Here is a 20,546-nt window from a genome sequence, read left to right as displayed (position 1 = left end):
CGGGTCGGGGGCGGGGCCTGGAATGGGCAGAAGATTGAAAGACAGCTTCCGCTCGATTTCGCTCACGTGAGCGGAAGTAGCGGCGGCGATCCGTGGGGAAGGCGGAAGTCGCGTGTGCCAGGGAATTTAGTGGTGGGAGTGGGCCCCGGCCGGCAAGATGAAGGTGAAAATGTTGAGCCGAAACCCGGACCATTATGTCCGGGAAACCAAGCTGGACCTACAGAGAGGTGAGCTGGCTGTCGGGAGTGGGAGAGATGGGACCGAACAGCCCCCACGACCGCCTCTCCTCACACGGAGCCCGGTCGATCCCCTCACATGAGCGTTGGCAAGGCCCGAGCGCCCAAAGTGGGCTGACTCCAACCGGATCTTGTCCTTATCCTTTGTTCCCGCGTTCTTCGCTCGTGTTCGTTGTCCCGAGTGGGAGGACACGTGAGGCGCCCCCTGGAGCGTCCGTGGTTCCACACCCTTGGTACGGGGAGGGGCCTAACTTTCCTTGTGGAGGGAGGGCTTTTAAAGTTCACAAATTACTTTCATTAAGCAACTTGCACGTGTTAAATCAGAAACCTTGGACGTGAGAGTTGGAAGAGTCTTTACAGATAATAGCATGTATATAAAGCTCTAAGGTAAGGTTTGCTAAGGGCTTTACAAGTATCTCTTGTTACAACCACCTTGGGAGGTGGGTGCTCTCATTTTCCGCATTTCACAGATGAGGAGACTAAGGTAGAAAGGTTAAGGGACGTATCCAGGGCCAAAAAAAGCTGTTAAATGATTGTGGCTGGATTTGAACTCGCGTCTTCCTGACTCCAGGACCAACAGACGACCTCACTACCTGTCACCTAGTCTAGCCTCTTGACTTTTCCGATGGGGAAACGGAGGTCCTTTTCTTTAGCTGATCCTGCTGTGTGCCAGGGACAATGCCAGGCGCGGGGGCATAATGAGACAGAAATAAAAATGCCCAGAGAGAAGAGAATAGTTTGCCTAAGGCCTCAGAGCGAATAATGGCTGAACTCAGGCTTTTAACACTGGTAGTCAGATTTAATATCCTGTACTGTTTACCCCGAGTTATGTGGGGAATTGTCATTGTGCCTACTGTGCCTGATTGTCGCCAAGTTGAAGACCTAACCATTTGGATGGCTGAGTAATGAAACAGTATTTAAAAGCTAAAATCATTTATTCTAGGGATCTATCCAGTTTAAGAAATGTTACAGGTTTATTGCCTTTTCTTTCTCTTCTGCCTCCCCTTCTAAGCCATCTATTTTGCTGACCAATTGATTTTGCTGTCAGCTCCAGTCACAATATGGTGGGAAGAGTTTGAAACTAATGTTTGAAATTTAGAATGTGTCCTTCACTTATCCACACTTTTCTATTATTGACAGGTGTATTTGAGAGCTGCAAACTTTATAAAAATAGTATTAGTAGGCTACATCAAATTAACAAATGTTAAAAGCTGAAGGACTTACGAAGTGCAATAATTCAAGGACCCCAGTTTAAGACCCTTGCTCTATAATAACATCATATAATAATAATTTAACATTTATATAATGCTCACTATATGCCAAGCACTGTACTGCTTTACGGTTATCTCATTTTCTCCTTGAAACCCTGGGTGGTAGGTGCTGTTGTTATCCCCATTATACAAATGAGGAAACTGGCAAACAGGTTAAGTGATTTGCCCAGAGTCATATAGCTGGTAAATGTCTGAGGCCAGAATTGAACTTGGTTTTCCTAAGTCCCGGCCATGAATTCTATCCACTGCCCTTAACAGCTCAGTGAGGTAATGTTAGAGTTATTAACTTGACATAGGCAAATGAAAACCACTGAACATTTTTGAGTAGAAATTAATGAACCAAGATCATTTAAAGGTTATCTTGGTAACATCATAAAGTGTAGATTGTAGGGTGAAGTTAGGAGGAGAACCAGAAAGGATTCTGTCTTTGTATTCCTAGAGCCTGGCATACTGGTTGGCACAAAGAGGAGCCTTTGTAAATGTCTTGAATGGAAAAGGAAGAGGAAAGACTTGTTGGCTGTAGTCCCTGTGGGTGGTAAGGAGGGCATGTGGTTAAGTGCTACCTAATGTGATTAATAGCTTTTCAGGAAGGAAGCTTCTAGGTTGTTCTTATTTCTTTTGATATATGTAAGTCTAGAAATTGTGTGGATAATTGAAATCCAGTAATGATCTCCCAAATTTCATTTTGGGCTTGAATTTTCACCTCAATTCTCAGATTTTGTTCATCGTGTAAAGGAAGTGCTGGTAAGCAGATGGCAGAATAGAAGTGTTGTAGTTCAGTAAATGAGAATGTGAAAAACATTCTTTCACTGCATTTTAATTACATGATGTTTCTGCTAGGAATAAATTTTCTTGACCATTTAAGTGCCAAATGGTACTTAGTTAAGAATATAGCAGGGGCAGCTAGGCAGCGCAGTGAGTAAGAGCTTGTCGGGAGTCTGGAGGACCCAGGATCGGTTCTGGCCTCAAACACTTAACACCCACACAAAAAAACTGGCCTTGTAACCTTGAGCAAGTTACTTAGCCCCAATTGCTTTAAAAAAAAATATGTAACAATATTCAAATCCCATACTTTTTTGAAGGTCTAATTTAAGACTTGCCTCCTTTATAAAACCTTCTGTAATTTTCATATGACAGTGATCTTTTCTCCTATTTTGACTTATTTTAGTCTTTTTTGTATTTTGTATAGTAGAAATTATTTACAAATTATTATTAAGGTCCCACCATATTCCAAATACTGTTAGACCTTATGGGGTGGGCAAAAACTACCTCCAAGTATTTGTAGTAAAAATTGGAGAGCCGGCTCATAAACACATAGACAATTAAGTGACATTATCAAGAAATGCCTTAATGCATGGGATTAGTTGCTTGATGAAGGGAGACATTGTGATACAGGAGAAGAAATACTGGATTTAGAGCATCTGAGATCAGATTTTTTTCTTTACTGCTTAACCACACCTGTGACATTAAGCAAGTCACTTTACCTTTCAGGGCCTCAGTTAACTTATTTGTAACTTGAGGGGGTTGGGCTAGATGACCTTTAAAGTCTCTTACAGCTTTAGATACATGATTCATGGGCCCAGAGGATGAGATTATTTGAACCTAGGATGATTTCATGAAATAAGATGCTTAAATTGCTAAGACCTTGAAGGATAGGTAGAATTTGAATTTGACACAGGATGTATAGAGGCACTAGAAAATAACTTGTAGATCTCAAATACTTTCCCTCATCCTTTCTGCTTTTTAGGAGCTCTAGCTTGCTTCAAGGCTCAGCTTAAGTGCCATATCCTTTAGAGGTCTGTCCTGATTCTTCCCATTGTTAGTATTTATATTTATTTCTCTGTGTATGTTTTTCCATCCAGTGAAGGAAAACTTCTTGATGACAGGAGCTAGTTTGTTATCCCAATCTCCTAGCATAGTACTTGGCTATATGTGCTTTAACAAATGCTTATTAAATGAAGGGATGAATCTAGCCCAGTTCCCCAGTTCTAGAGTTAAAGAAAATTGTGGTCTAGAGGGTTTGCATTAGTTATCTAAAGCCACATTAATAGAGCCAGCATTTGAACTGTCATCAGCTTTTGTACATCCATACACTCAGGTATTGACAGAGGGAAGTCAGTGTGGCATAGTGACCAGAGAACTGGCCTGAAAACCAGGAAGTCTAGGATTCAATAAATGCTTCTTGTGTGATCCTGGGCAAATACCTTGACTTAGACCAGGGGTTGGCAAACTGTTGTGTGAAGGCCAAATGTAAATTATCCACTGTTTCTCTAGGGCCCATAAGCTAAAAATGGTTTTTATATGTTTAAATACAACTTTATTTAAACACATAAAAACCGTCCTTGGCTCTGTGTACAAAAACAGGTGACCGAAACAGGCTGCCAGTGAGATTTAGCCCTAGGCCTGTAGTTTTTTCTATAGGCCCCTGTTCTAGACAACTCTCCATAAATGATTCAGTTTGAAGGGAAAGTGCCTGTATTGGGAGAGAAGCTTTATAACTGGGAGCCCTATACACCAATGAAATCTCAGCTCCAGCCCCTATCTTTCTGTGAATAGGAAAGTGGTCTGAGTGTTGGGGAAGCAGAGGCCTAAGACAGTTTCTGTTGTTAAGGTGCTTAGAATTATTGACTCTGAGAGCTTTGAGGGACTTCAGAGAAACCATTTTTTAGCTAAGAAATCAGACCACAGAAGTTGGGATTTGCCCTGATCGTGTCATTAGTTTATGGCAGAGTGAGGACAAGAACTTCTATCTCCCACTTCTAGCTATGTGCCTTCTTTTTTTTAAACTACACACAGCACATCTGCCTTGGGCTTATGGTGGAGTTGTAGGTAGAGCTTTTATGCAGCACAAGAATTAACATCAATACAAAGTTGAATTATTTTACATGTCTTTATAAAACATTTCAGTTTTACAGTAAATTCCTTGTGGACAAATAACACTTTCCTGTTGGGCATACAAAAAGAATTTAAAAGAATTTGTTGAAAAGTAAATGAGTGAATGGGGAACATTGCATGAAATAGTAAATGAAATTTGCTCTATAAAATAATGTAATGGACTATTAAATGGTCATTGTTTTCATTTCAGTTCCAAGAAACTATGATCCTTCATTGCATCCTTTTGAAGTTCCACGAGAATATACAAGAGCTCTAAATGCTGTCAAACTGGAACGAGTATTTGCAAAACCATTTCTTGCTGCCCTAGATGGCCATAGAGATGGAGTAAATTGCATGGCAAAACATCCGAAGAGCTTGTCTACTGTGCTTTCTGGATCCTGTGATGGAGAGGCAAGTGTGACTTTGAAAGTTAATCAAAAATATTATTCTAAAAATAGTTCTTTAAAAGTTCCTATTTGTCATAAGCTGTGCTCTTTTTTTTCATAATTTAATGTTTTTAATGCCCTATTTTAGTAATTGTCAAGATGCAGTTCAGTTTGTCAGAGTGAATCTAGTATCTCTTCTGTTAAACTATGAAAAAGTTGCAAATACAATTTGTAAGACCTTCCAGATGCAGGGTTTAGCAGTTGACAATAAAGTGGTAAGTCATAGTTACAATATTGCTAGTTAAGTATCATGATAGAAGAAATAATTTATTTGTATGTCATTGCTATCTCTAGTAAGGAAAATGCCTTGAAGTGCTGTAGACAATGAAGTGAATCTTTTCTGCTTTGTATTTCATTGATTCTCTCTAAAGGACTTTATTTCTACAAATTTAATAGTGACACATTCCACTTGCAGTTGACTTTACTTTTTCCTGGAATGTAGTTCTTTGCCTGAACATTATAATAGAAATGTCCTGATGTGGTTTGTCATAGGTTAGAATTTGGAACTTGACTAAACGAGAATGTATCCGTGCATTGCAAGCACATGAAGGTTTTGTACGAGGAATGTGTACCCACTTCCGTGGAACTTCTTTCTTTACGGTAAGATACTAATGCGTTTTCACTTGTCTTCTGTGGCATACCAGTGTGGAACTAAGATGGTTGACTGTTCTGAGCTAGTCTTTCTGTTTAATGGTGCTAATAATGATTTAGTCATTATTAAAATTTTTGAAAAGTGAAAACACTAAATATGCTAAAATTCAGGAGCAAAAGCATATATAAATAAATGATAAATAATCATTTTGTGGTTATTGGCTGTTCTTAGAGAAGAAAAGAATGCTAGGGAGAAAAACTGAATAAAATATAAATAACTTACAACATGATTTCTCCTTATTCATTATCAGTGGGGAGAAATCCATGTTCTTATAAGGCATCTTTCAATAGGGCTAACAATAATGTCTGCCCTATCTGTTTACCAGGGTTGTTGGGATTGAAAACACTGAAAACTATGAAGCACAGTAGCAGCATTAGCCTGATCTAGTATACTACACAAGGGCAAAAAAGCTTTCTGTTTGAAAATGAAGGCAACCTAAATCCCAACAGTAGGGTGATGGCTAAATAACTTGTGGGATGTTATTATAATATACTATAATGCAGTTAAAATGAAGTGTGTGCATATGAAAGACATTTGTAAAAATATTTAGGAAATAATGCAAATTAAAAAACAGAAACAGAAGAGCATAGTACATAGAAATGAACAAAGTACATGCAAATTTTAATCATATAAGGGGAAAAGTGAATTGCTTTTTGTGGATTTCAAGACATTCACAGGACACGTTTCTAACTTCTAGAGAGATAGCTGGATAGATAGTTACAAATACAAGCAAACAATTTATTCCCTACCCTTTAAGAGCTTCTATTCTAATAGAGAAGCCAAGGGTGGGAATAGGGAGAGAAGAGAGTGAGTTGAGCTGGGAACAAAGTGTTTCATGGCAGGGGCACTGATGAAATGGTGGTTGGCTTAGGGATTCATGGCCTACAATGGCAGGGACTCTGCTAAGAGCTAGGGGGATGTAGCAACAAAAATGAAATGGTTCCTGCTCTCCAGGAGCTTTCTTTCTGGGCAAAATAGTATTTACAAAGGGATTTCCCAGCAAAGGAAGGTGTTTACCTTTCCTGGATTTTAAGATATACTGTATGAGCTGCTCTTCTCTGAGCATAATTTAATAGCTAATAATCGCTTGCATATAGCACTTTAAGATTTGCAAATAATTTTGACAACAACCCTTTGAGGCAGGTTTTACAAGTATTCTCTTCATTTTAACAGACTCTTAAGAGGTTGTGACTTACCCAGGGTCATGCTTTAGACATTCTGAATTTGTGCTTAATTTTTATTGTTTTGTCTATTCTCCGTTTCTCTAAAGAAAAGCCTTATGTACCCTGATGTCCTGGGGCGGGGGGGGGGGGGGGGTATAGAAATCTAGGTACTTTGTAATTCCTGCTACATAGACTATCCTATTAGGTCTGCTTTGCCCCTCTTCATCCCAGCCTGCTTGATCTTATTCTTCTCCTTCATGCAGCTTCCTTAGCAGCTATGAGTGTGAGATCCTTTTTGCCTACATTTAGCCTTCAAGATTCTGCTTTTGTTATTTGATGTACACTGGTTCCTCAAAAAAAAATTTAGTGTAAGTTTCCAAGGAGCCCTATCTTACTCCAAGAAGGTAGAAGTATAGAGTTAATGTTGAGTGTTACAAAGTCACTATAGTATTTTTTCCTCCTTCGTCTTTAAAAGCAAATAGGATATTACATAAATATTTATGACTTCAAATATATATTGCAATATTTTCAGTATATTTCATTATTTCATTAGTATAAGGAACTCTTGGTGTTAAAATTAATTCTAGTAGTGAGTATCAGCAACTTCTGTGTAACTTAGAAAGCTGTCTGGGGGTGTTGAGAGCAGACTTTAAATGACTTGTTTGTGGTCTTATAGCTAGTATGTGTCTAGTAAGACTTGAATAGCAGGTCTGTCCAACTCCCAAGTCAGCCTTCTGTTCATTATGTCAAACTAACCTTTCTGGAGAGTAGCTTGAAAGAGGTTTCAGTTAAAATTGAGGCACATGCTGTACTTTTAAAATTGAAGATATGAATAATTTGAAATGCACCGAGTCTTTATAACTTAGAATCCTCTAAATCATTTATAGGTTGGTGATGACAAGACTGTGAAGCAGTGGAAAATGGATGGACCAGAATATGGAGAAGAGGAGGAGCCTTTACATACAATATTAGGAAAGGTATCAAAATAAATTTGTTTCATTTATTAAAATTTTTACTGTTTGATGTTTTAGGTTAATCCTAGAAAAATAATAGAATTTTGCTTTGACATAAAAATTTTATCCTGGATTTCTTTTCTTTGCTTTATGAATAAAGAAAATATGCACTGTGCCAATTGACACAGCTTGGTGCTTCCAAGTACTCTTAAATTCTGGTTCTTTTAGTGTTAAAAGCTATTATAACACATACCATTAAAACAGGTTTAAAAAAATTATAATATTGGAATGAGTCTTTAGACTGTGACTTTTTATCACATGGTATTTTGCTGCTATCTTGGCATATGTATGAGTTCTCCCACATTTTGAGAAAAAAAATGAATATTCTCTCTCGAGAGGAAAGAAGATGGGGAAATTTATGTGTGGTAAAACATTGCTTTCATAAAATACTTGATTTTGAAGTGTTAAGTATTTATTAACATTAAATATTATCATATATCCTTGAATTGCTTAAGGTTATTTTTATAGTAATAAAAATGGAAAAATATCTTAATGGATAGGAAAGAATGTGGCTTTGTTGATTATATACAGATGGGTGGCAAAATAATATTGTGCTTTACAGTTAGTTAACTAAATGTTTCCTCTGTAGTCTGGTCCACAATAGTTAGCTTAAACCATTTCTTCATATATTGTAAAGGTAAATTTGAGCCTATTTTTTGTCTGAATTCAGTTTCCAAATTAGTATTCTCAAATTTCTGAACTTACCAGTTTAACAAAACAAAATAAAGTGTTCCTTTTTCCTCCTCCATTTTAAGCTTGATGTAGATTAGGGAACAGTATATAAGTATACTTCAGCACCAAAAATCATTTTTGTGAAATAAATGTGGTATCATGAAAATTCCTTAGTACTTTTCTGTTTTATTAGTAGATTTAGAAGTCTTGGTGATGTTTAAAAGATTATTTACAGTGAGATGAAATGAAACTTCTCCCCTGTTGACTTCAAAACCCTTTATGGTATGGTATATGTAATACAAATATCACTAATTTAAATTACTTTTTTCTTTATGTCAGTGCTTCATTAAGAGTTTCTATGCTTGTAATGGACTTAAAAAATAAAAACAGAAGACTTGGTAAATATACTGAAAATATTGCAATATATATTTGAAGTCATAAATATTAATGTAATATCCTATTTGCTTTTAAAGACAGTATATACAGGAATTGATCATCATTGGAAAAAAGATGTTTTTGCTACATGTGGGCAGCAGGTGGACATCTGGGATGAACAAAGAACCAGTCCAATTTGTTCAATGTCTTGGGGCTTTGACAGTATAAACAGTGTTAAATTTAACCCAATTGAGGTAATGTTCTTTTAAATTTTATGCTCTGAGCAGTCTTTTCAAATACAGCTTATTATTTTAAACTATTTGGAGAGATCTTTTTGTAAAACTTTGACATTAGTAATATCTGAATCTTAATATTCTTAAATTTCTAATTCATAGTTGTTTTTTCATCTTTGAATGATGTATACCTTACCTACTTTGAGAATTGTTAGAAGAATAATAAGTATGTGCTAACTTTTCAAAATGAACTAATGTAAAAATTCAAAGTGACTGGTAATGTTACTATAATAAGCAATAATAAACATCTGTTTCCCCTTGTCCTAAGGGATGGACATATTTTTTTCTTCTCCCTGGTAAATTTGGGTGGCAGATCCATTGGCCAGTTCTAAAGTAACAGTTACTAATTAGGAGCTTGAGAACTTGCTTTTCAAGACTTAACCGTTGTCAGTAAAATTCCTTTTTGTTCAGTGATGGATTTATTAAACTTTAAGAATGATTTGTTAGCATTGAAAGCAAATGGTGTGCAGGTTTTTTTTTTTCCATCTTTCATTAATAGATTGTTAATATGAAAGAGACTTAGTTTCTTCAGTGTGACTGCAACCTTTTCATCTTGAGTGATTCTTCTTGTACATTATTGTCTCTCTATCTATATCAAAGTGGGAAAATAATGTTCCTATGTTAAAAAAAACTCTGGAGTTTATGTTAGGCATCAGACCTTATAAGTTGTTAGTAGTAGACAGAAGTTGAGTTGTGAGTTGTGAGATCCTGGGATAACAAAAGTAAGAAAGAATAGCACCAGGAAATGTTGGCATTAGGAGAGTGTTAGGTCCGAACTCATTCTCATGGCATGAGCATTACAAAGAATACACTGAAATGTATGATGCTTATGATCTAGAAGGATGTACAAATGCCCCAAAAGTCTTAATGTAGTCTTAAGCTTCAATAGCTTAACTATCAAAGCTTAAAACTGCACTCAAACTTTTGGGACACTCTGTGACCACCCTTTATGCAAATAACTGATAATAATAAAAAAGTAATTATAAATAGATTTTAGAATTATCTAATTTGCAATGTTTGCTACCAAACTAATTTTGAACATGTTATTATTACACTTATTTTTAGACTAGTATCTTGGGAAGTTGTGCTTCTGACAGAAATATAGTGCTATATGATATGAGGCAAGCCACTCCTTTGAAGAAGGTGAGTTTCTATTTTCTCTCCTTTGCATTTGTTAATGTGTTTCTTTATTTAGGTCACAATGATGAAAAAATAAGGTTTTTTTTTTCTTCAGAATTTTGAGTTTAAATAGTTCTAAAGAAAGAAACTTTGTCAAAACTGTATGCACTTACTTTTTTCACTGCAGCTAAAGCATTTGTAATCAGATGAAAAATATATATATTTGAAGGTCATGCCAAACGTGCATTTTGGCATGTGCTAGAGGAGGATGATCGTAGGGTAGAAGAGAGTGTTGGCCTGCTTAAGACCTTTATTGGTTTGGAACACATAATGGTGGTATAGAGTTATACTTGGTGCTCTAACCAATTTCTTTACGATTCCTCATATTGTTTATTAATTGCAAGATAAATGGATCCAATGAAGTTAGAATGTGGTTATTGGGCATCTGGGTGGCACAGTGGATAGAAGACTCATCTTTTTTGCTCTTTAAAGGGTAGTTGGGGTTAAGTGACTTGCCCAAGGTCACACAGCTAGTTTTTTGTGTTAAGTGTCTGAGGCCGGATTTGAACTCGGGTCCTCCTGACTCCAGGGCCGGTGTTCTATTTCCTGCGCCATCTAGCCTCCCTAGGAAGGCTCATCTTTGTGAGTTCAAATCTGGTTTCAGACTTTTACTGTGTGATCCTAAGCAAGTCACTTTGACCCATTTGCCTCAGTTTCCCCATCCGTTACATTAGTTAGAGAAGGAAATGGCAAACTGCTTCTGAATCTCTGCCAAGGGAACCCCAAATAGGGTCACAGAGTGTCAGACACAACTAACAACAGCAAGATGGATTAGGCAGTTCTTTTTTCTTATTAGATCGTTTATTTTTAAACTAAATTTTATGTTAATTTTTACTTTATATCATTCATTTCCACAAGATTTTGAGTTACAAATTTTCTCCCTGTCTTTCCCCTACCCACCACCCCAAAAACAGTGATCCCATTGTATACCCCCTCCCTCAATCAGCTCTCTCCTATATCCTCCCCCATCCCCCTCTCCGACTTTCCAGTAGGGCAAGATGGATCTCTATACCCCAGTGCCTCTATATGTTATTTTCCAGTTGCATGTTAAAAAAAAAATATATATATATATATATATATATATATATTTTAAACATTTGATTTTAAAACTTTGAATTCCAGATTCTTTCCCTTCCTCCCTCCTCACCCACTTACTGGGAAGATAAGCAATTCAATATAGGTTTTACATGTGTAGCATGCAAAAAATTTCCATAGTGGATATATTGTGAAAGACTGACTATATTTCCCTCCATCCTATCCCCCCCACCCCCATTCTGTCTTCTACTTTGACCCTGTCCCTTTTCAAAAGTGTGTGCTTCTAACTTTCCTCCCCCCAACCTGCCCTCCCCTCCATCATCCCCCCTCTTATCCCCTTTCACCTACTGTCCTGTATGGTGAGATACCCTAGTGTGTATGTCATTCCCTTCCTAAGCCAAATTGAATGAGAGTAAGCTTGATACATTTCCTTTTGCCTTCCTGTTCTTCCCCTCCATTGTAACAGTTTTCCCTTACCTCTTCTATATGAGATAATTTACCCTATTCTGTCTCTCCCCATCTCCTCTCATTATATTCCTCTCCTCTCAATTTCGCCTTTTAAGTATCATCCATTCCTATTCAGTTGGTCCTGTGCCCTCTGTCTATGTATGCCTGTACACATATATACACACATTCACATATATATTCATGTGAATATACCCTCCTATATAGACATATGTATGTATACATATACATATATACACAACTTTATGTTTCCTTCAACTATTCCATACTGAGAAAAGTTTCATAAGTTACAATTATTATTTTTTCCAAGTAGGAATGTAAATAGTTCATCTTTGATAAGTTCCTTATGATTTCTTTTCCCTGTTTACCTTCTCATGCTTCTCTTGCTTCTTGTATCTGGATGTCAGATTTTCTATTCAACTCTGGTTTTTTCATCAAGAATGCTTGAAAGTCCTCTATTCCACTGAATGACCATATTTTCCCCTGAAACGTGATACTCAGTTATGCTGGGTAGGTGATTCTTGGTTTTAATCCCAGATCCTTTGACCTCTGGAATATCATATTCCAAGTCCGGCGATCCCACGGTGTAGAAGCTGCCAGATCCTGTGTTATCCTGATTGTGTTTCCACAATATTCAAATTGATTCTTCTTGGCTGCTTGTAATATTTTCTCCTTGATCTGGGAACTCCAGAATCTGGCTATAATATTCCTAGGAGTTTTCTTTTTGGGATCTTTTTCAAGAGGTGATGGGTGGATTCTTTCAACCTCTATTTTGCCCTCTGGTTCTAAAACATCAGGGCAATTTTCCTTGAGAATTTCTTGAAGGATGATTTCTAGGTTCTTTTTTTGATCATGGCTTTCAGGTAGTCCAATAATTTTTAAATTCTCTCCTGGATCTATTTTACAGGTCAGTGGTTTTTCCAATGAGATATCTCACATTGCCTTTTATTTTTGCATTTGTTTGGATGTGTTTGATAGTATCTTGGTTTCTCATAAAGTCACTAGCTTCCGTTTGCTCCAATCTAATTCTGAAGGAATGATTCTCTTCATTGAGCTTTTGAGATTCTTTTTCTATCTGGCAAATTTGGCCTTTTTTTTTTGTTGAAATTATAAATTTTATTTCCATTATTGGGGAGAGGGGGAGTAAGAGAACTTGTTGAGATCATTCACTTAGATCAAACACTGACATTTGTTTTGTTTTTGTTTTGTTTTGTTGTACCTTTTGTTCAGTGAGTAGCAATACATTTAAGTATATACACTTTTAATATTTGATTATCAAAAATTCAAGCTAAGCTAGATTTTGAAGAACCAATCAGGGGTGATAAGGAAGATACACTTCACCTAACTTAATAATCTGCAAGGGTTAACTTCTATCCCAATAATATCCAAAGAGTGGAAAGCTTAACATTCTGATTGTGACCTGTTTTTATGACCAAAATTTGTTTGTTCAGTAATCACAAAATGATAGATTTCCAGAAAATTTTACTCAAGGTCCCATAATATCAAACTCAAACCATCATTGCTGGGTATGTGTGTTGGGACAGCTCACCACTGGGATGTTGGCCAAAGTAGGGAATGGGGAGGGAAGGTATGAATAAAGTCATCACTTTTATAACATCCTCTCCTTGGAGGGACAAAACTAAGCCAATGAAACAGCTGGGACTTTTTCCAACAAATTCTTCATAGTTCAGCTGAATTCTTTCTTGGTTTTATTCACAACTTTCATTTGGGTTTCTGATTCGAGTTGTGTACTTGTCTGGGTCTGCTGCACTCATTATTGTAGTATAAACTGTTTTTTTGATTCAGAATTGGACATATGGTCAAAATCTCATAAAATTTATCCAAGTTGATATTTGCCTGTCCAGTTTCATTTATAGCCTTTATGGCAGGTATTCTTCGGCGATCACTCGGAGGGCACGGCTTCCAGTGGTCACAGTTTGTCTGTACTAGGAACACTCTTTCTCTGGATTAAGGAGCCAAATATCCATGGGGCCAACTCTGTTCCTGGAGATGACTGCCTCTTCCGGTCAGACACGCCTCCAATGATACAATAAACATTTGTAATAAGGGGAGTCTCTAACAGTCTGTGAACAGCATCATCAAAGTTCTGGGCTTCTTCTAGGGTATTCCTGAAAACCCAGCTGATGGGAAGATGTCTTTTGACAAGAGCAACCACTGCATTCTCCCACCGTAAACCTTTGTCTCTCGCCTTGTCCATCACATCTATGTGTTGATAAATCTGGAAACAGCCACAGCTGCTGCTGATCTGGAGTCCCTCAGGCCAGCGGCTGGTCAGGCCCGCCCTGGGGCTAAAGCCTTGGAGTGGGGCTGTGCTCGGCTCCTGAGCACTGCGCTGGATTCCTGCCGGCCTGCTGGGCTGTCCTCAGCGGGAGGTTAGCTTCTCTGTGTCATTTTGTGGGTTCTGCAGCTCCAAACTTTGTTTAGAGTTCCCTTTTTACATGGATTGGGGAAGGTGGAAGCTGGAGCCGCAAGGAAGTCCTGCTTCTATTCTGCCATCTTGACCCAAATTTGGCTTTTTAAGGCATTCTTCTTCTCATTGGCTTTTTGAGCCTCTTTTGCCATTTGAGTTAGTCTATTTTTTAAGGTGTTATTTTCTTCAGGCAGGTTGTTGACTCTCATGATTTTCTTACATAATTCTCATTTCTCTTCCCCAATTTTTCCTCCACTTCTCTTACTTGGTTTTCAGAATCCTTCTTAAGCTCCTTTATGGCCTGTAACCAGTTCATAGTTTCCTTGGAAGCTTTTGGTGCAGGAGTTCTGACTTTGTTTTCTTCTTCCTGTTCCATGCTTTGATCCTCTTTGTCCCCAAAAAAGGAATCTAGAGTCTGGTTGCTGTGCTTGCATTGCTTCGTTTGCTTGCTCATGTTGCCACTCAGTTACTTGACTTGTGAGCTTTTTGCCACAGTAGAACTCTGCTTCCAGAGAGGAGAGCTTTGTCCCAAGTAGCTGGGGTTTTCTCAGCTGCCAGAGCTATTAGTTGGCTGCCTTATCTGAAGCCTCCACCAGCTCTGACACCTGGTCAGGCACCCCAGGACCTCCACCCTAGACAGCAGTCCAGATCCAAGTAGGTTAAAGCAAGAGCAATTACCCCTCAGACTGGTGGCTTGGTCCCCCTATGATCTGCAAGCCAGGAGCTCTGAAGCAGCTACATGGTGGCTGCTACACCTCAGCCGCTTCTCTCTCTGGGATCATATTCGATCCCTAGGTCATCCCGACACTGGGGCTGGTGCTCTTACTTGCTGAGCCACCTGGCTGCCCCCAATCCTGTTGTATTCTTGATGGGTTTATTCATTTGTCCTGCTCAGAATCTCAGGGAATCCCGTTGCTCATGTGTTCTTTTCCATATTAGGTTGCCCTTTCTTTAATACTTCCCACTTCCTCCTTATCCTTGCAACACAAACTCCTTTTAAGTCAAGTCAGTAAGCATTCATTAAACATCTGCTGTGTGTGAGATACTATGCTGAGTGCTGGGGGTACAAAGAAAGGCAAATACAATCCCTACTCTCAGGGGGTTAACAGTCTAATAATGGGGGAAGGCAACACATAGACAACTCTTTAGAAACAAGATATTTTCAAGATACATTTGGAATAAACCACAAAGGGAAGGCATTAACATTGAGGGGAGCTACAAAACCCTTCTCATAGAAGGTGAGTTTTTAGCTGGGTTCTGAAGAAAGCCAGTGAGATGGAGAGATGAAAGGGAATTGGAGGCATGGGGGACAGCCATTGAAAATGCCTGGAGTCAGAATGTGGAGTATCTTGTGCAAAGAACAGCAAAGAGGGCAGTGTCACTGGATCAAAGAGTATATGAAGGTGAATAAAATGTAAGAAGACTGGAAAAGTAGGAGGGGGCCAGATTATGAAGGGCTTTAAGAGGAAAATAGGACTCTATGTTTTAGATCAGAGGTGTTAATGAACCACTGTAGTTTATCAAATAAAGATATGACATGCTCTGACTTTTGATTTTAGGAGCATCATTTTGATAGCTAAGTGGAAGATGGACTAGAGTAGGGAGAGACTTAAGGCAAAGAGACCACCCAGCAAGTTTTTACAGTAGTCTAGGTGTGAGTTGGTTAAGGCTTATAAAAGGATGGTGGCAGTGTCAAAAGAAAGAAGGGAAAGTATAATAGAGATGTCAGAAGAATCAGCAGGACATGGCAGTATATTGGATATGGAGGTAAAAAGGAGGCTTAGAGGAGGGTGATATTTTAGGTTGTGAGCTTGGATGACTGGAGGACAGGATGGTGGTACCCTCAGTAGAAATAAGAAAGAAAGAGGAGAGCACTTGAAAGGGAGAAAAATAATGAGATTAGTTTGGGGCATGTTGAATTTAGTATGTCTATTGGACATCTGAGTTATTTAAAAGCTACTTGGAGAAGGGAGACTGGAAGTCAGGAGAAAGGTCAAGGCTGTATAAGGTAGATCTAAGAAGCATCTGCATAGAGTTAGTTGAATCCATGGGAAGCTAAGGAGATTACCAAACGAAGTCATATAGAGGGAGAAAAAGAGAGGGCCCACGACAAGGGAAGACATAAGCTTTTTTATGTAGTATGTAAAGAGCCACTAGAGAGAGATTGAGTATTATTGTAACAGTAGGAATGGTAGAAATGGTTGGTGGTCACCAGGAAAATGAAGAAGGTTTCTGATTGCAAAGAGAAATGAAATCATTATGATGTAAGGTAAGTTGTATAAGAACGATTTATTATCTTCTTTTTTAAGTGAGACTATAGCCCCTTAGAAATTGTGTGCTTTGCCTATGATCACACACAGCTATTAAAGTCTCCTGGTTCCAAGTCTATATCTATTCACTGTTTCAGTCAATCAACAAGTATTGATTAATTGCTTAATAATATCCCTACCATGGTCTTTACCAGGCACTGGGGAATGGAACAGTGTCATTCTGCCTAGATCCCTAATGACCCTGAGAAGCTAGAAGTGTTTAGTTTGTGTTCCTAAACTCTAAAAATGAATGTTATGAAGACAGTCTTAAATGTCCTTTTCAGAATCTTTTTTCCCACTACCCTTTTAACCCCTTTAAATTGATTAGAACAGTTTCCATCCATATTTAATATCTCATGGAATGATGGATCTGAGTTCACCTAGAGGTTACATAGTAACGTTTGGTAGTTTCCAGGCAAATGGAGGGCAGAGAGATCTGTATTTGAGACTTCCTCTGTAACAGGGCTAAGAAAAAGGTAGGTATGAGTCAAACCAGAGAGAATTCATTCAGTCTTATTTTGGGAAGTAATGTGTTGGAAGGAAGCTAAATAGAATTACCTTATTCTTAAAAAGCCTTGTCTTAGCCCAGATTCTCTTTGTTTTTGTTTTTTTTTGGGGGGGAGGAGGGATTGGTTTTGTGGTTTTTTTGGAGGGGGGAGGGCGAGGCAATTGGGCTTAAGTGACTTGCCCATGGTCACACAGCTAGTAAATGTCAAGTGTCTGAAGCTGAATTTGGACTCAGGGTCTTCTGACTCCAGGGTTGGTATACCACCTAGCTGCCCCCCCACATTATCTTTAATAGTTCATTGTTCTAGTGTGAATTTATCCGGGCATGCCCAATACCCATTCATCACATCCCGAGCTTTGTAATATGTTCCCAAGCCTTGAGTAGCTCAGACAAAGAATGGTCAGACAAAGAATGGTCAAAGGATAAGTCAGATGCACTAATGGATACAAAGAGAAAGATACCCAATTTATTTCTACAGCCATATTTCACCTTTACAGTAAGTTTCTATTATCTCTCATTTTCTTTTCCCAAGCATTGTAAATGCAAGCTTGTGAGTATTTGCTTCTATACATTAGTAGTGGAAACCTTGACTATCTATGCTTAAATATGCTGGCTAAGGCATTTCTAGTGTTGACACAGATTCTTTGTATTTCTTTGACTTCTTACGCTGTTGCTATTTCACTTCCTATCCCTACATCTATAGGACTTCTGAGTTATCTAAAAGCCAATTGGAGAGAGGAGACCAGAAGTCAGGAGGAAGGTTAAGGCTGTTCCCCTTTCTCTGTTGTTCTTGAGAGACAGAATGAAGGACTGGATGGACCTTCTGAATTAGGCAGTGTGTTGATTTTAGAATTAATTACTTGCTGTTCCTGGTAACAGGTTAGTGTGTGTATTTCCTTCTTAGGTCATCTTGGATATGAGGACAAATACACTTTGTTGGAACCCAATGGAAGCTTTTATTTTTACTGCAGCAAATGAAGATTATAAGTGAGTAGCTCTTTATTCTTAAGTATTGTTTATTCCCATCAACTGATTAATTATACTTAAGTGCTATCATAGTATAATTATTCTTATTAATTTTAAAAAAAGATCATTGTTGATTGAAGGTGTTTTTTAAAAATTGTCATTGCTACTTTTGTTTCCTGTATCATCACAGCTTCTCCCAACATCTCTTCCTCTTCCTTCTCCTAAATGATCCATATTCTAAATTTTTTTTTTTGCCTTTTGGAGGGCAATTGGGGTTAAGTAACTTGCCCAAGGTTACACAGCTAGTTTTTTTGTGTGGGTGTTAAGTGTCCGAGGCTGGAACTGAACTCTGGTCCTCTTGACTCCGGGGCCGGCGCTTTACTCACTGTGCCACCTAGCTGCCCCTAAAAAAATTTTTTAAGAAAAAAAAAGGAAGAACAAAAATCAACAAAAATTGTCAGTGAATTTTTAAAAATCTGAAAATATAGTCAGTGCTTTAGCTGTGACCCTCTTGCTTCGGCAGAGGAATGGGATGAAGGTGTCTTCGTATTTCTTTGGGGCCTTTCTTTGTCTTTATAATTTTTCAGCATTCATTTTTGATTGTTTTATGGTTGTTCTTTCAATTTATATTGTTTTCATTTTGTATGTTGTTTTTTTGGCTCTACTTCACTCTGCGTTAGATTGTGTAAATCTTTCCATACTTCGCTGTATTCATCATATTTGTTATTTCTTAGAGCATAATAATATTCTAGCCTTTCCTCAATAGATGTTTGTTGATTGAAGGTCTTAGATTCTGATAGACCCTTATACATAAACAAGGGGACCACCATTTCAGTTTTTAAAGAAACGTTTATAATTATATCACTGAAATGGCTAAGCCCTAGTTCAGTTGGAAGAACATATATTAAATGCCCACTTTTTATTAGACATCTTATTAGGGACTGGTTGTATGAACATGAAAGGATAATAGTTACTGTCTTCAAAGCACTTACCATGAAGTAGGAAATGAGATAAATACAGATATTTATGATATAAGCTAAGGATATATGAAGGTTATAGGTTTGTCCTTTTATTTAGCATATAAACAGATATTGGAGCTTGTTCGGTTTGAATCTCCCTAGATTGAGAGATGAATGAAAATGCATTTGTTGAGCACTTACTATGTGGTAGGCAGTTTGTTAAGCACTGTACAAATACAAAAGCAAAAACAGTCCTGCCTTGAAAGAGCTTAGATTCTGATAGTGATAACAACATTTAATACATTGGTGGCCTGGGGAGGGGGCATTTTGGTTCTGAAAGAATAGCAGATTTGCTTTAATCATAGCTACAGAAATTGAGAGGCAAAGGAGGTGGAGGAGGTGAAGTAAAAGCAGAGCTTCTTAAGCTTTTTTACATTCACGGCAGGCATGGCATTGTGTGGCAAAAGGGCACGGGCAATGCAAAGTGCACATGCTTTGTTCAGAACCAAGGCTGCAGTGAAGTTGCTCTGTGCAAGCAAAACACCTTGGATTCATTATGCATTTGATTTTGAATTAATATTTGGTCCCTGCAAGTTCAGAAACCTTTTACTTGTTGCCAGATTTTTCGTGACCCTATATGTGGTCACAACCCACAGTTTAAGAAGCACTGAATAGCTGTAGGTTTCCAGAAGTAGTGGTCTGGAACAAGCAGTCACCAATCAGAGAATGGGGTTCCAGGAAATTTCTCCAAGGCATGGTCTGGTGTGGGCAGCAAGGTAAAGAAGCTTTGGTTGGAGAGGAGGGGGACCAAAAAGATCAGAGTAAGAGCTAATGAAGAGGTGACATATAAGTTGGATTTGTTAGGTAAAGAAGTAGAGAACAGTGCATTCCAGATGATAGAGACTGAGATGTCATGTACAGTTGTATGGAGTCAGGATAGATTTAGGGATCAATTAGTCTAGTTTGACTGGGAAAAAAACTTATTAGAAAAGTTATTTCTAAAACTGATTATTGTGAAGTTTTGATGTAGACTAATGATTATCATAGTTAAAGAACTATGACATTACAATTAAGTTGTTGAAAAGAGACTTCTCAATATAGTTAAGGGTGGGAAGGGCTGGTGGAAATTTGGTAAGAAGATAGAAAATTGTAGATTGTACAGTTGCACAAAGAAAATTAGCTTTGTATATGCAATTTTTTTATGCAACCATATCTGCTTTAAGAGTTTTAAGTAATGTGTTTATTGAATTGTAAGTGCCATATGTTGAGTTGTAAATAATGGTAATATTACTTATATTTGTTTATATTTTCCAAGTACTTTCACACATATAATTTCCTTTTCTCTTAAAGAACACCTTATAAAGTAGATAAAGGAAATATTGTCCTCCCTGTTTTATAGATGAGGAAAGCATAAGGAGCTTGTCTAAGGTCATACTAGATTACAAGTTCCTTCTGTGTGTAGACCATGTCTTACTTAGAGTCGTATCCTACAGTGTCTAGCACATTTTAGTGAAAGAGTGAAGACTACATAATATATTGAATATCCTTTCAGCACTTTGTTCTGTCCAGTAGACATTTGCAATCCTAAAAATTTTGCATCTTTTAATTTGAGATACTTTGTAAATATAGACCCTAGTTGTTTTAACTAAATGTAGAAAGATGGGAGTAAAATATGTGTTCTTCTGAAGCATGACAGAGA

The 20,546-nt window shown here is 37.8% G+C and overlaps 1 protein-coding gene across 1 annotated transcript in view; it reads left to right on the top strand.

Annotated features, from left to right (window-relative positions):
- The first annotated feature begins 44 nt into the window (after positions 1-44).
- The window catches only part of DCAF13 (DDB1 and CUL4 associated factor 13), a 37,459-nt gene continuing 16,957 nt past the window's right edge, over positions 45-20,546 (top strand). Inside the window, exons 1-7 of the mRNA XM_069081121.1 lie at positions 45-227; positions 4,593-4,792; positions 5,320-5,427; positions 7,530-7,619; positions 8,801-8,956; positions 10,061-10,138; positions 17,827-17,909. Of these exons, the coding sequence (XP_068937222.1) occupies positions 158-227; positions 4,593-4,792; positions 5,320-5,427; positions 7,530-7,619; positions 8,801-8,956; positions 10,061-10,138; positions 17,827-17,909 (785 nt within the window). The 5' untranslated portion in view covers positions 45-157. The remainder of the gene's footprint in view (positions 228-4,592; positions 4,793-5,319; positions 5,428-7,529; positions 7,620-8,800; positions 8,957-10,060; positions 10,139-17,826; positions 17,910-20,546) is intronic.

Source organism: Petaurus breviceps, unplaced genomic scaffold (assembly GCF_028583685.1).
Source record: "Petaurus breviceps papuanus isolate PSGF00001 unplaced genomic scaffold, PetGlider_PUasm1.0 98, whole genome shotgun sequence".
NCBI classification, from domain to species: domain Eukaryota; kingdom Metazoa; phylum Chordata; class Mammalia; order Diprotodontia; family Petauridae; genus Petaurus; species Petaurus breviceps.
Note: the sequence above shows the minus strand (reverse complement) of the source record. Positions and strands in the feature narration are given on the sequence as shown.